Source organism: Grammomys surdaster, unplaced genomic scaffold (genome assembly GCF_004785775.1).
Source record: "Grammomys surdaster isolate TR1022 unplaced genomic scaffold, NIH_TR_1.0 146, whole genome shotgun sequence".
Taxonomy (NCBI): Eukaryota; Metazoa; Chordata; class Mammalia; order Rodentia; family Muridae; genus Grammomys; species Grammomys surdaster.
Genome location: NW_021604604.1, coordinates 5,178,981 through 5,192,785, shown reverse-complemented (window position 1 = coordinate 5,192,785; position 13,805 = coordinate 5,178,981). Strand labels below are relative to the sequence as shown.

The following is a 13,805-nucleotide window of genomic DNA, read 5'->3' as shown; positions in this document are numbered from 1 at the left end:
AAAGGAAAGGAAAGGAAAGGAAAGGAAAGGAAAGGAAAGGAAAGGAAAGGAAAGGAAAGGAAAATGAAAGTTATGGAACCCTTCATGAATGAGCCAGACCCAGAATAAAGAGACCAACCTGCATTTTACAATAAAGCAAAACTAGTTTGTAATTGTTTCTTTGGAGTTGCATTTTAAAAAGCTGGGCATTATATCTCAGGCACCTGCAATCTTAGCCTTGAGAAGATGAGGCAGGAGGACTATAAGATTGAAGCCTGACTAGGCTTATAAATAGCAAGATTCTGTCTTGGAAAAGAATGTATAAAAAGGAGTCTCCCACATGCTGACAAATGCTCTAGCAATCTCAGGTCAGACTGAGTTTACAGTTCAAGCATAAAGAGTACGACTAATTTTATGTTCATTACAGTACTGCTGTGATAAATATGGACAATGACTTTATCACAAGAACTGTTCTTGGAAAAGATACTTGCTTTCCCCAGGTATTCAAAAAAGAAATTCGTAGTATTTGAGCTGTCCCCTTACCCTCCCATAGCACTGAATCTTGCCTTTAAGAACAGCTTTATCAGCAGCCGCTATTTAATATCCTAATGGGATTCATGGAATGTTCTAGAAGCAATCCACTAGCTTGGATGAAGAAAAAAAAACCACAGGAAAAGTGATAAAAAAAAAAAAGCACAGGAAAAGCACAATAAAGTGATGATTATGAATACCAACAAGGTTTTCCACTTAAAAAAAGAAGTGTATATCCCAAGGACTACAATGCCATTTCTTTTTGACAAGCTCTAACTCAATAAATATATATCAGGATTTAAACATATGCCAACTTATAGCAATCTCTTAACCAGCCAAATGATACTGTAAGATTGGTTTTCTCCCCCTAATGGAAATCATACAAAAACTGCCCAGAACTTGGTGTCTACTATGCAGACCCATGACATGCACTCATGTAGCAAGTCCCAGGATACTTTTTTTGTCACAGATCCATTTGGGCAATATGAAGGCATGCAAAACTACAAATTAGTAGCTTTAAGTAAAAGAGCCTTAACTTTCCAAACTTTGCATTAAAATTTCAAATACACTCGAGCTGTTTGTTTGTGCAAAGGTGAAAGTATGCAAAACACACTCTGGTGCACATCTAAGAGGTGAGTTAATTTTGAATGACTGCAATTGATACCTCCTTCATCAGATGGTCTTGTTACCTCACTGCAGCATGAAAAGCTAGGGTAGAGCTCAGAGATCTCTGATTTGTCATCTCCCAGACATGTACCAAACGTGCTGCCAGAATGTGAGCGAGACAGGCGTCTCTGGTACTGACTTGCCTTTTCTACATCAGAGGGAGAATATTCAGACACATGAATGAGTGACTCATACAACAGATAGATTCCTTAAAAGCCTCACTGGAGAGCAAGAACAATATCTAATTAAGTACTAATCCCTAATCTCTGCTATTATAAGGTTCTTGTCAACCATTCCCAGACTTAGCATGGACTGCATCACATGGATACAGGACCTAAAAGATGTTTATTGTCATTTAATCTGGTTTTATTAAGAGGTAGGGGGTGGACAATAACTAAGCAAACATTAGAAAAGTAAGAAATTTCTTCAAAAGCAAATATTTGCTTTAAACGTTTGTTTTCAAGTAGCCCTTCAGCACACAGTACTTGGATAGTAATTTTCTTTCCATATTTGCTAAACATAGCTTAAAAGTCTAAATGTCTCATCATGCTGTCACAATATCAAATCATTCATTTCCCCCTTTTAATGACATATACATCATCCAAGATCAGTCAAATAAGTCCCCTTATTTATATAAGATGGGAGCTACTCATTTTATATTGTAGAAAACTTAGAGATAAATGCTGTATACCTGAAGGTTTAATTCAGAAGCATATATAATATTGTAGAGAAACCTTTCCATTATTCTCTATATAATTTCAAAAACTGACTCTAAAATACTATGACACTGTATTCATGAGGTAAATCTTCTTTTTGTCCCAGAAGCCCTTGGCAATCTAAATAACTAGGTCTGCAGCCCCAGGAAGCCTATAGAATCAGATTTACCAATAAACAGCAAAGGTAAGTATGCCCTAGAAACCGTTTTAAATGAATCTAGGACAAACTAATGTAGGATCTATTTTCAAGCTCCTTTGTAAGTTTTGTTTTCATAAATAACTAATGTTATTTTCTTGGGTTTTCTGAATTCTCAACTGCAAATTCACGCGGCATGTTGGTCGCAATGAAAGTCTATAATTCCTCATCATTAGCTTTCAGGACAAACCCCAGAGATACAGAAGAACTCAAACAATACCAGAGAGCATATGGAGACTTCGTGACTGAATATTGTCCTCCAGAGGGTCAATGTCGAAGATGGAGCCAGGATCTGTACGCCACACTTTAAGGTCTTTCACCAAAAGGAAGAAACCAAGATATCAAGAGGGAACTTTGGAAAGCCAGCATGGAAATCAATCAAGCAAATACAACAGATTAAAAGCATCTCAGTGCACTGCAGAGTCCAGAGAATGGCGGTGGTGGTGGTGGTAGGGTACTCAAGGCAGGCAGAAAGACACAACTCGCTTTCCCATGTCACTGCTAAGGAACATTTGTCATCAAATTTGAGCAGCCTGACTTCTTCACTGCCCAGCACAGAAGTAGTCATGAAGCACCCATGACTCTACTCAAGGCAGGTGGACACACGGCTGCTACATTCAGTCCTTCTGCATCCCCAGTCCCCACCCCTCTTTGCTTCACCCCAAAACAGTCAACATCTGCTTAAAATTCCTGACTAAGGACAACACCTGAGTATTCATGGGAAATGCCAAAAAGGTTTTTGTTTAAAAGCCTTCTCTGCCTGTAACAGGAAAAGATGCTGGGAGTGTAGACAAGTGGCAGGACCAGTTTTCATTCCACGTCTGAGTCTATGGGAACAAATAAAGCTATATAGGACACATCTATCATCAATTCTGTAGAAAGGATTCTAACACTGAACCATGAGGGATGGAGGGTGAAGGCATAGAAAATTGATTTCTTCCATCTGTGGACCATAGATTAATTTACTTCTGCATTCAGTTTACACACTATTGCCATTGTTTATTTTTAAAGTGTCCCCCAAAGGTACATGTCTTGAAGACCTCTTTACTACCCTGTGACATAATTCAATGTTGTAGAAACTTTAAAAGGTGATCTTTAGTGAGAGAAAGTTATATAATTGGGGAGTTCCCTTTAAGAACAATGTTTGTGATGTAAATAAATAAATAAATAAATAGAAATATCTTGGGACAAGCCCACCTAAGTATCCTTTGCTTCCTAGTGGCTGCCTTCGTCTTTCACAGACTCTGACTGACACACTACACTCTCAGTCAAAGCAATAGAGCCAAATGACTCTGGACTACAACCTCATACTGTCAGCCAAATTAACACATTCCTCTTTCCAGTTGATCTCTCAAGTATTTTGTCACAATGACAGACATGTAACTAACAGACATGGAGGCCAATGTGCCCTTGCTCTATTGTAGCTAAAGGCAAACTTCAAGTTTAATAATTTCTGAATGAATCTGTTGTTACAGTGGATGAACCTAAAAGGGCTTTGTGGTGACAAACAACTTGGAAATAAGTAGCCAGTTGTGTTAAAATAACATAACTCGTGAATAAAAGGCTTTCTTACCGATTACATACTGTTGACTACATGCCAAGCACTATTGTCTATTATGACCTAACACATTAAGCATCATATATACTACTACAGGCACTGACGTCATTACCATTTCATAGGTGAGAAAACTGAGGCTCAGACAGATTGAGTAACATTGCTAAGTTCATCCCGCTAGTAAGTACTGGGTCCCCACAATAAAAATAGGACTAGGACCAACTGTCTTGATCTATACTGACGAGCAAATCTATAAACTTATATTTTGATGCACGGTATAAACCCCAGCTCATTGGAAGGCTTAGTGTTCCTTAAATGTATTTCATTTTATAGTTTTATAAGCAAGCCTTCCTGGACACTGATTTTCCCCATAAGAAGAAATAAACTGCCCACTGCATATATAATCTTTAGTTATAAATCTTATACTTAAAAAATAGCAATAACTACTATTGAAAATACTATAAATACTAACTCTGAGAGCCCTGTCTAGACAGTTTCATCATTTTTTAACAGTGATTTCCCTGTCGGTCCTAGTGTCTGATCTTTGTAAGACTCCAGGGTGAGATGAATCACCCCACTCTCTCTTATCAGTTATTAGCACAAATCAATGAAACTCTCTACTTCTGCATTACTTTTACTGAAAACATCACAATTCATCTATCCATCTTATTATGACCTCTTTCAGCAATCAATCTGGACAGATGAGTAAAGCTATCAATTGCCTACAAATAGGTCTGGAGTGTTTCTTTGGAAAACACTCAGTTTCACTTTGGTAATGATTAAAGTCATCTAGGGCTTTGACATTAGCACTTTTGCTTTATACTAAAATGTTACTTTGTCAAATACAAGCTTCCCTACCCACTAACCTCCCTGTGCCCTTTAACTACTATGACTCTCAAGCAGAAGCTCTTCCTCTTGAAGATTAAAGTAACCTAACATCAAGGTTACTGAGAAGTATACACCATGTGTGGTGGTTTGAATAGGTATGGTCACATAGACTCGAGTGAATGCTTGGCGCATAACGAGTGGCGCTATTAGAAGGCGTAGCTTTGTTGGAGAAAGTGTGTCACTGTGGGAGCTGCCTTTGAGACCTCATATGCTTAATTTATGCTCAATGTGGCACAAAGTCTCCTTCTGCTGCCCACAGATAAAGATGTAAAACTCTCAGCTCCTTCTCCAGCACCATGTCTTCCAGCATGTTGCCATGCTTCCATGATGATAATGGCCTGAATCTCTGAAACTGTAAACCAGTCCCAGTCAAATATTTGCCTTTATAGGAGTTGCCTTGGTCATGGTGTCTCTTTGCAGCAGTGAAACTTAGGCACCATGGTTGCCAAAAACTTTCAGATTGTGATGGTTTGTACTGTCAATTTGACGTTAAAAGTTCTATGGAGACAAATCTCTGGACAGACCTGTGAGGGATTATATTGCTTAGGTCAATCAGGGTGGGAAGACCCACCCTAAATGGAGGTGACGTCATTCTAAGAGTTGTGGCTCTGGACTGTGGGAACAGGAGAAAGGGGGGCTGAACACGGTATTCATTACTCACTGCTTCCTAGCAGGGGATACGATGTGATCATCTACTCTGTGGGATAGACTGTGCTTTTGAACTATGGACCAAAATAAATCCTCCCTTAAGTTGCCTATGTGTGTGTGTGTGCATTTTGTCATAGCAATGCAGAAGGTAACTGAATAGTAAGCCAGACAGCTGGAGTGAAATAAAAATTCAGATGCTGATGGCCTCAAGGAAACAAGGCTCAAAGTTTTGATCCATACCAATAATTTGATGATTTTCCTTTCCAGATTGCTTATACTTCAGTCTGATTTCCACTGATATCTCAAGTCACATTCCCTAGAATTTTCCTTGACTGAATGTAAGGAAAAGAAACAATGAACAGAGAGAGGATTCCTCTCTAAATAACCAGGCTTTTGCATGACCCTCAAATATCCTATTTCAGAAACACTATTCAAAAATACAAATGACTCATGCTACAGAATACCATCAGATTCTCTGTTTAATCACAAAGGGACAAAAATGGGAAATGACTAATTCTGTCTCCCATATACACCATGTCTACACTGCCACACTTTGAACCAAACAACTACAGATGTTAAAGGAAGCAACATGTTCAACCTTTATAATCACTTCTCCCTGGGATGCCACTGTTTAACAAGGTGATTTTAACCAGAACTTATTTGCTGGATGTCCTGGATCCTTTTCATTATGGTACAAAAGCCTACCTATGACCTAGTTGAAATCCACATCAAACTTGTGAAATTAGATGAAAAGGGAAGCTAGCTCTAGAGCAGGCACAGTCTCTGACCAAGTATCCCCATGGGAAGACCACACACTCACCAACAATGATCCCAGGTCTTCTATCCATCTCCACAACATGAGGCTGGACACCTTTATAGGCAGCATCGCTCACAACCTGGGTGTTCTTCCTCACCCGCTCCGTCACAGGATCATCCACAACAGGAGTGAAGCCTCTTCCCTTTGTCTTCTCAAAATCTTCGTGATATTTGACCTGAAAAAGAAATTATTATTAATTCAGATGGAAAGCTCTAATTAGCTCACAAAACATTTATAAAATGATAGATTACATCAAATATATCTGGATTATTACATATCATAACTATAATACTGTGATATAATATAATTTCCTCAAGTAGTCCAAAACCATGTCAGAAATCAAGTGCTAATAATTTTATATTTTTAAATACTATAAATAGTATCTCTTTTAAATGATACGTAATCTTATATATCAGTGAGGTATAAAAGACAATTACTTTAAAACATTTGTTACTTCTTAAAACACACAATTTGACTCTAGATTGATCTCTAATCTTTTCACCTTCAATATACAATAGTAATAAGCTATTTAAGCACAATTCATCAATACAACAGTGCTATTAAAATTAGATGAAGAGAGTTTTATATGCTCTATAAAAGTTTATATATAATTACAAATCAATCCTCTAAATTATACTAGTTTATATTAAACACTTTAAATGGGTAAACTTCAGGGTAAAGAAAGTACAACATGAAACTGTTCTTGAAACACACTAAAAATATTCTTTACAATATTCAATTAGAACAAAGTATGTCTTAAAATTAAATGAAAACCAAAGTCTAGGTAAACATCATTCACAAAATATATTTATAGTAGTCAAGTTAGAAATAAGAACACACCAAAAATCATTGAGGGGAAATTATTTTATTAGAGAAAATATTATTATTACATTTCAGTGTAACTATAACACCCTGCCCCAAGTGCTCATTCAAATTCCCATGCTTTGTTAGTTGTTCAGATTAATAGCGAGCGAATGCCATCCAAACACAGGTCTTGCCATCCCTCAGTATGTTTTAGTTATGGAGACAGTGATCCGTCGCATCCTACCATGGAAACATGATTTTGTGCTTCTTTAACGTGTCTCAAAGCAGGTGTATCTAAGATCAAACATGGTCTACCTTTCATTTGTTTATGGTCCTGAGTGTATTTCACCTGAATAAATAAATACATAAATACATAAATAAATACATACATAAATAAATATATAAATAAATAAATAAATAAATAAATAAGTAAACAACAGGAGACACCCATATAACTGGGTATTATAATCTAGAAATTGCATAGCTTTTGGAAGCTTTTCAAATGGGTTGTGTCATATCCAACCTACTCAAAATTATTCCCCAGGTAACTTTTCTTTCAGTGGATAACATTGTGTTCCAGAATAGTCACCTACAATCACACACTCTTGATGATTTCTCTTAAAAGTTATTCTATAACTGTCAACAGGAAGCAAATGTATGTGGCCAACCATCAGTTAGTAACCACCAGAGAAACTGCTCAAAGCATTTAAACATGGCAAATAAAGCATGAAATAGAACAATAGGCATTTTCTGTTTCTAAGTAATTTTCTGCTCTAAGAGTGTGGAGGGAAGCAGATGAGACAGTTTCTGCTTTCCTTTATTTTTTCCCCTCACTAGAGAGTGAGGAACAACCAGGAGCAAATTTACATTTTCTTCTGAGTAGCTACACCTTAAAGAGAATTGATGCTGAATATGCCTGATATCTCTGGACAGGAATGCTCTAAGGGAGCTGTCAGTTATGAATCTCAAAGGCTAACCTGCAGGCGTGGAGACACTGTGGGTGTGCTGTAAGCAGGGCCCTGATACTCAGATCTGCAGGCATTTGAGGGATTCCCACAGTGGGGTATGAAATCTACTAAGGTAATGTGTACTCACCATGGACAGCTTTACAGAATAACTGAATTCTATATTGAATGCACTAAATTTGTTATCTTCTGAACTCTTATTTTGAATCACTCATTTTTAAATATGTCTTTGGAGGAACCATTTAACAATTCATGTTTAGTGAACTACATCAGTAAAATGACAATTTTTTAAAAATGTATACATCAAAGACTTAGCCAATTTCAAAGATACTGATTAAAATGAGTCATTGCTTAAATAGACTAGAGATGTAACACATCTTTGGATATTAATAAAAGATTGTACAATTAATGTAAATGAACATGGTGAGAGCTTTTGGGATTCATTTGTGATAGCATACATGTTAATTGGAAATTCATTTTATTTGTAAAACAATAAACAATACAAGTAAATTTTAAAGGATACATCCTTTGCAATGGTCCAAAATGAATTAAAACCACTTGCCGAGCTGATATTTTCTTGATTCTTCTTTACTCTTTCCATTTCGGGAGTTACACTCAAAGCTGTAGCCCTTCCCAGTTGACCTTTATAATAAACCTATCATTTCAGAGGTAAAAAATAGAAGATTGTGAATCACTTTAGCAACAGAAGAATCATGTCATGTGTAATTTTAAAGGATTAGCCAAGGAAGGGAACTCATTAAAACAGAGGAGGAAGGGGAAGAGGGAGAGGAAAAGACAGAAAATGCTTTCATCTTCAAGCATCTATTTCATTTTGGGATAGGAGTGTCCCTCTTCCCAATAGCCAGGATAGGCTCAAGTATTCCACCAGTCAGCCTATAGTGAACAGGTGAATATTCACTCACAGGTGAATATGAGAAGAAATGCTTTGTGGATATTACAAGTCTTCTTTGAATAGAATGGTACTGTATAGTTGTGTTTTCTCAGAAATTAACTATGACATGGCCTTGAAAGGAGTTTATTCCAACAAGCCACCATGGCAAGCCATGTAAAAACAGCATGCTTCTCTCTATACCATCCCTCCGTCTCCTAACTATATGCTTTCTTTAGAGTAATAGAGTCCCATCAAGTATTGGGAAGACACAGATACTACTCCTCCAAAAGATAGATAACAGTTAGGTAAAGTATCTAATGATAACCTGCCTTTGGTTCATAAACTTGCCAAATGACTTTATGAGTTTGAGAAATAAATAATTTCTTTAAAGATAAGAGATTTCTGAATTCCCTCTTCCAAAGAGCCCATTCTGTTTGTTAATGACTTCCTAAAAGGATGCTCTCAGGGAACTGTGCATGGGTTATATAAACACAGTGATCTAGAGTCATCCATGAGTCTAAGTAAAAATGCTGCCTTGGGCCAAATGCCCATTAACTGGTCCACTTCACATGATATATTCGGTCAACCACACATACTTCACCATTTCCCCTCAGAAACATAGTAATAACCATCACAAATGAGAGAAAGGGGCTGGAGGGGCCTGACAAACAAGAACTCAGGCAGGTAGAAACAGCAAGAAATCTGGACTGCAGGACCAAGATGCCAGGAACCACCACTACCTTCAGTAGGAACCACAGCAATCACCAGCACAAAAATAAGATGAGAAGGGGTTGCCACAAATTTCAGGGCAGTCATTACAGTACAGCAACTTGAGCGCTGATGCACCTATGACTCTGGCACTGTCCTCTGAGGAAGCTGCCAGTCAACTGAGACTATCAACTCAGATAGGAAAATTCTAATACAGTGATTCTCAGCCTTCCTAGTAACATGAAATAGTTCCTCATGTTGTGATGATCCACAACCAAAAATTATTTCATTGTTACTTCATAACTCTAATTTCGCTACTGATATGAGTCATAATGTAAATATATGATATCCAACTTTTGGGGGGTTTGCAACCCACAGGTTGAGAACCACTGTTTTAATTTCTTATCTGGATACTGACACATTTGATATTATTAGATACAAATAATAAATACTAAGATGTTCACACATTACTGATATTCTTCTGGTTTTCTTTAACTCTCTTCAGCTCTGGCAGATCCGGAATAGGAGTTGCCTGTTTTAGCTCTCCTTTGTATTTGACCTATAGAGGATACATAAGAATTTTAATAAATAGTATAAAGAGCTCTGAGAGACTACAACAAAGGCTAGCTCTCAAATCCACTCTTGCTTTTTACACATGGGCTTTCACAGTGGTCTCCTGTTGACTGGACTCAACTTATCAAGAAGTGTTGATTATGGTGTTTAAAGGGGGAATCTTCAGCCTGGAATCGTGGTGCATACCTTAAGTCCCAGCACTTAGAAGGCAGAGGCAGGTGGCTCTCTGAGTTCTGAGGCCATCCCAGTCTCAGAGTGAGTTCCAGGACAGGCAGAGTAGCACAGAGAAATGCTGTCTCAAAAAACTAAACTAAAAAGAAGAAGAATGGGGTATGTTTTTGTCAAAACTAACTACAAGCTCTACAGTGGAAGTAAAAGAGCATCCTTATATAGAAACAGCAGAAGGATATCAGGACAATAAACTAGAATGAAGTCCCTGCGGCAGGCTGGGAAGGGGCTTTAGTATGCTTCTGGCCCTCGACTTTCTACTTTTAAAACATCCCTGACTTCTTCTTCCTCCTTTGGAGGTATTATTCAAGATAAAATAAATTGACCTTGATTTTCTTCTCCACCTGGGAGAACTTACTTTTAAATTTTAAAATCTTTCAAAATGCAAGGTTTGCAAGAAAGAGGCTATTCTTGCTATTGGAGAAAGCTCCATAGAAGAATTGACAAAAGGTAAAAAATACTACTTGTGGTTTCCCTAAAGAGATTCCTAAATTCCAGAGGACCCAAGTTCAAGTCCCAGATTTGCCCTTACTTGCAATGGATTTTGCCATGCTCTCTGACTCCTCAAAATTCAGTTTTCCTCATCCACCAGTCAAAGAAATGAATAATGCTCAGCTCAGGTATTCCAATATAATATTAAAAGAAGCCTGAGCACTGAGCAGAGGTCCCTCTCCATTGTTAATTAGGACTGCTTTATGACAGTAGATTATGAAGTGACTGGCTGATGTCTTCCATTTCACTTATAGGGTTCCTTCCTTTGGTATTGCATCCTACAGTACCAGTCAAGTCAAGTCTTCTTTTACCCCATCTCTAATACTGTTTTTCCTTATAATGCCTAAGCCACTCTACTTCCCAGCTCTTTACCTAGATGTATTTTTAGAGACTTAGCAGTAAACTAAAAGGTTCATGGGAAAAGATATGGCCCTTATAGATCCTCGTGTTCTGTGTACTTAATGAAGACCTTGTGAGCCAGATACATGGTGCAAACTTCCTGACTCACATAAGAATCAAACTTTCATGGCCTTCAATGTGTGAAAGAATACCTAAATGCATAGAGAATTCACTGATTCACAGAAAGCATTTTAAAAAAAATAAAAGTATACCATGTTGGATAAAATATAAAAGAAAACACAATGACTTGCCGAACTCAGCTGTTCCTGGTTCCTCTTCACTCTCTCAATCTCTGGGGTCATCGTTACTGGAGTGGCCTTATAGGTTTGCTCTTTGTACTGGAACTGGAGAACAAAGCGTAAGACAGTCTGGAATCATGGGAAATAAATATGTACCACTGGAACATACTAAAGGAAATATCACATGTGACAGATCATTCATACTCTCTCCCCCCATGATACCAACATACTTTTAAAAATATTCAACTTTTTTATACAACATATTTTGATCATATTCTTTCCCTCCCCCGATGCCTCTGAAATACTCCCCACCTTCCTACCTATCCAACTTCATTACGCTTTCAAAAAAAATGGAAAAGAAAAAAATATCAAAAAATGCATATGTCCACAAACAACAACATGGGGTTCATATGGTATTGGCCAACTACTTGTGCTTAGAGTCTGCTCTAGAATGTGGTTAATACTCCATTAGACACAGCGTCTTTATACTATATAACTTACTGATGACTTCTTTATTTTGTTTTCATCAGTAATAAGAAATTAGCCTTTCTATGAGTCCACCAGTTCCTGATGTCATAACAATGGGTACTAAATTACCATCTTATGTTTAAAATGATTGATTATCATCATCATTTTAGTAACAGGTCACATTGTATGTAAAATACATTCTTGCCATCACTCTCAGCATTGAGAAAGTAGGCACAAAAATCCTATGCCTACTCTTCAGTGGCATACTGCCTCCACCAACCTTTATCACGGAGATCTCAGTGGCTTTCTTTACCAAGTTCCAATGTTGGAAGGCCCAACTTCTGACCTAATACTACAGAAGATATCCTCACCTACTGCATAGAGATCTTCCTTCTTAGCTGGGGGTAGAAAAGGGTGATAACTTCATTGTCCACAGTCAATTGTCCCAACAATTCTACAACATCTTAAGAAATAAAGGAACATCAAACACAGAGGAAGGGGTGTCGGAGATGGCATATCTGTTGAGAGTTTTTGACAGCTACAGTAAAACTGAAAGAGAAAGTCCTTATGCAAGGACCTGTATGGCAATGAGTTTTCAGAGTTTAAGTTCAGCCTTAGAGCCTTGCACAGGCCTTGCTCTTAAGATGTATGCTCTTATGAATGAACAGAAAAATGAAGAAAAATTTGAGAAGCCTGGAAAATAAATGGGAAAAGTTGGATTTCTTCCAATGTACCCTCTCCCTAAAGAGCCAGATTCTTTGTACTGCTTCGTGTGAGTGTTTAGGCAAGTTCAATGGGCTAAAATAATAGAGTTACACTGAGGAATATTTCACATGACCATTACTGGTAGAAATATCCTTCCTGCTAGAGCTTGAACTCAAGCTTTGTAGAGCAGAATTGCTGACAGGGAGAACCTATAACTGCTAGAGAGGGTAAACATCAATTCAATCTTGTCCTGATTCTCCTACTCATCACTTCGTCATGTGCTTTAAAACCAATGACTCTTTAATACTAAAATCTCTGTTTTATGGGAGAGGAACTTTTATATGTGACAATTTGTGAAGAGTATATAATATATGAAGTCCAGAGCTAGAATCAAACCTATCAGTATACCAGGGTCCATGTTCCTCTCCATCACTTCACTGTTTATTATACTTCGTAGATTCCACCATCTGCAGTCATGACATGCCATGTAATTTCTATAACATCTATGCTATCAAACACCTATTTTTTCAAATAAAGTTGGGACAATGTTGTTTTTAATCATACATTTTTAAGACAGAGGAGGAGGAAGAAAAGAATAAGAATAGGAATAGGAGAAGGAAGAGGAGGAGGAGGAAGAGGAAGAAGAAGAAGAAGAAGAAGAAGAAGAAGAAGAAGAAGAAGAAGAAGAAGAAGAAGAAGAAGAAGAACTATTTCAATAAAATAACTAATCACCAAGTCTAATACTAGCAATAACAGGGCTGTTAGCATATTCTTGAGTGAGCTACGAGCATTGCTACAAGTATTCTCTATGCTACAGTCTTATGATCAGTATTGCAAGTCCTGTCCTTCCATCATCTCCTGCCACCCCCATCCCAAACACTCATCATTAAAATCCTCTCTCTCTTGAATAGTCATTGGATCCTGAAAATACTGTTTTCCTACCAGGAAGGCCCTTCCTCACAAAAGCCACCTGAAAACTTTACAAGAAGTGTTTAAAAAAAAGAAGATCATACTTATCAGGTACTCAGAGACATAGTAACTACTCAACAGGTACAAGTTATGGTGACAGAATGGGAGACAATGCAAAACAGTAATTTATGTTCTTCTAGAGACATTCAGACTATCTACAGCTCATTGCAGTCTGTCTCATTGAATTCCTCCCAGGGTAAGAATGGAGTGAACCTACAGGAACAAATGCCCAAGGGGCACATAATGGAGGGCACAAAGCAGTATGGAAAGTTATCTCTACTCCCAAGTAATGAGCTCAGCACAGTGGCATTCTGTGTGGTGAGATTTCACCTGTTCTTGTTGTTGGGATTTCTTCTAGGCCCCATCC

The 13,805-nt window shown here is 37.7% G+C and overlaps 1 protein-coding gene across 1 annotated transcript in view; it reads right to left on the bottom strand.

Moving 5' to 3' along the window:
- The window catches only part of Nebl (nebulette), a 108,797-nt gene that overhangs the window by 18,179 nt on the left and 76,813 nt on the right, over positions 1–13,805 (bottom strand). The window contains exons 16-21 of the mRNA XM_028764790.1: positions 11,309–11,401; positions 8,328–8,420; positions 7,045–7,149; positions 6,000–6,171; positions 2,309–2,401; positions 1,175–1,324 (exon numbers count right to left, since the gene is read on the bottom strand). Of these exons, the coding sequence (XP_028620623.1) occupies positions 1,175–1,324; positions 2,309–2,401; positions 6,000–6,171; positions 7,045–7,149; positions 8,328–8,420; positions 11,309–11,401 (706 nt within the window). The remainder of the gene's footprint in view (positions 1–1,174; positions 1,325–2,308; positions 2,402–5,999; positions 6,172–7,044; positions 7,150–8,327; positions 8,421–11,308; positions 11,402–13,805) is intronic.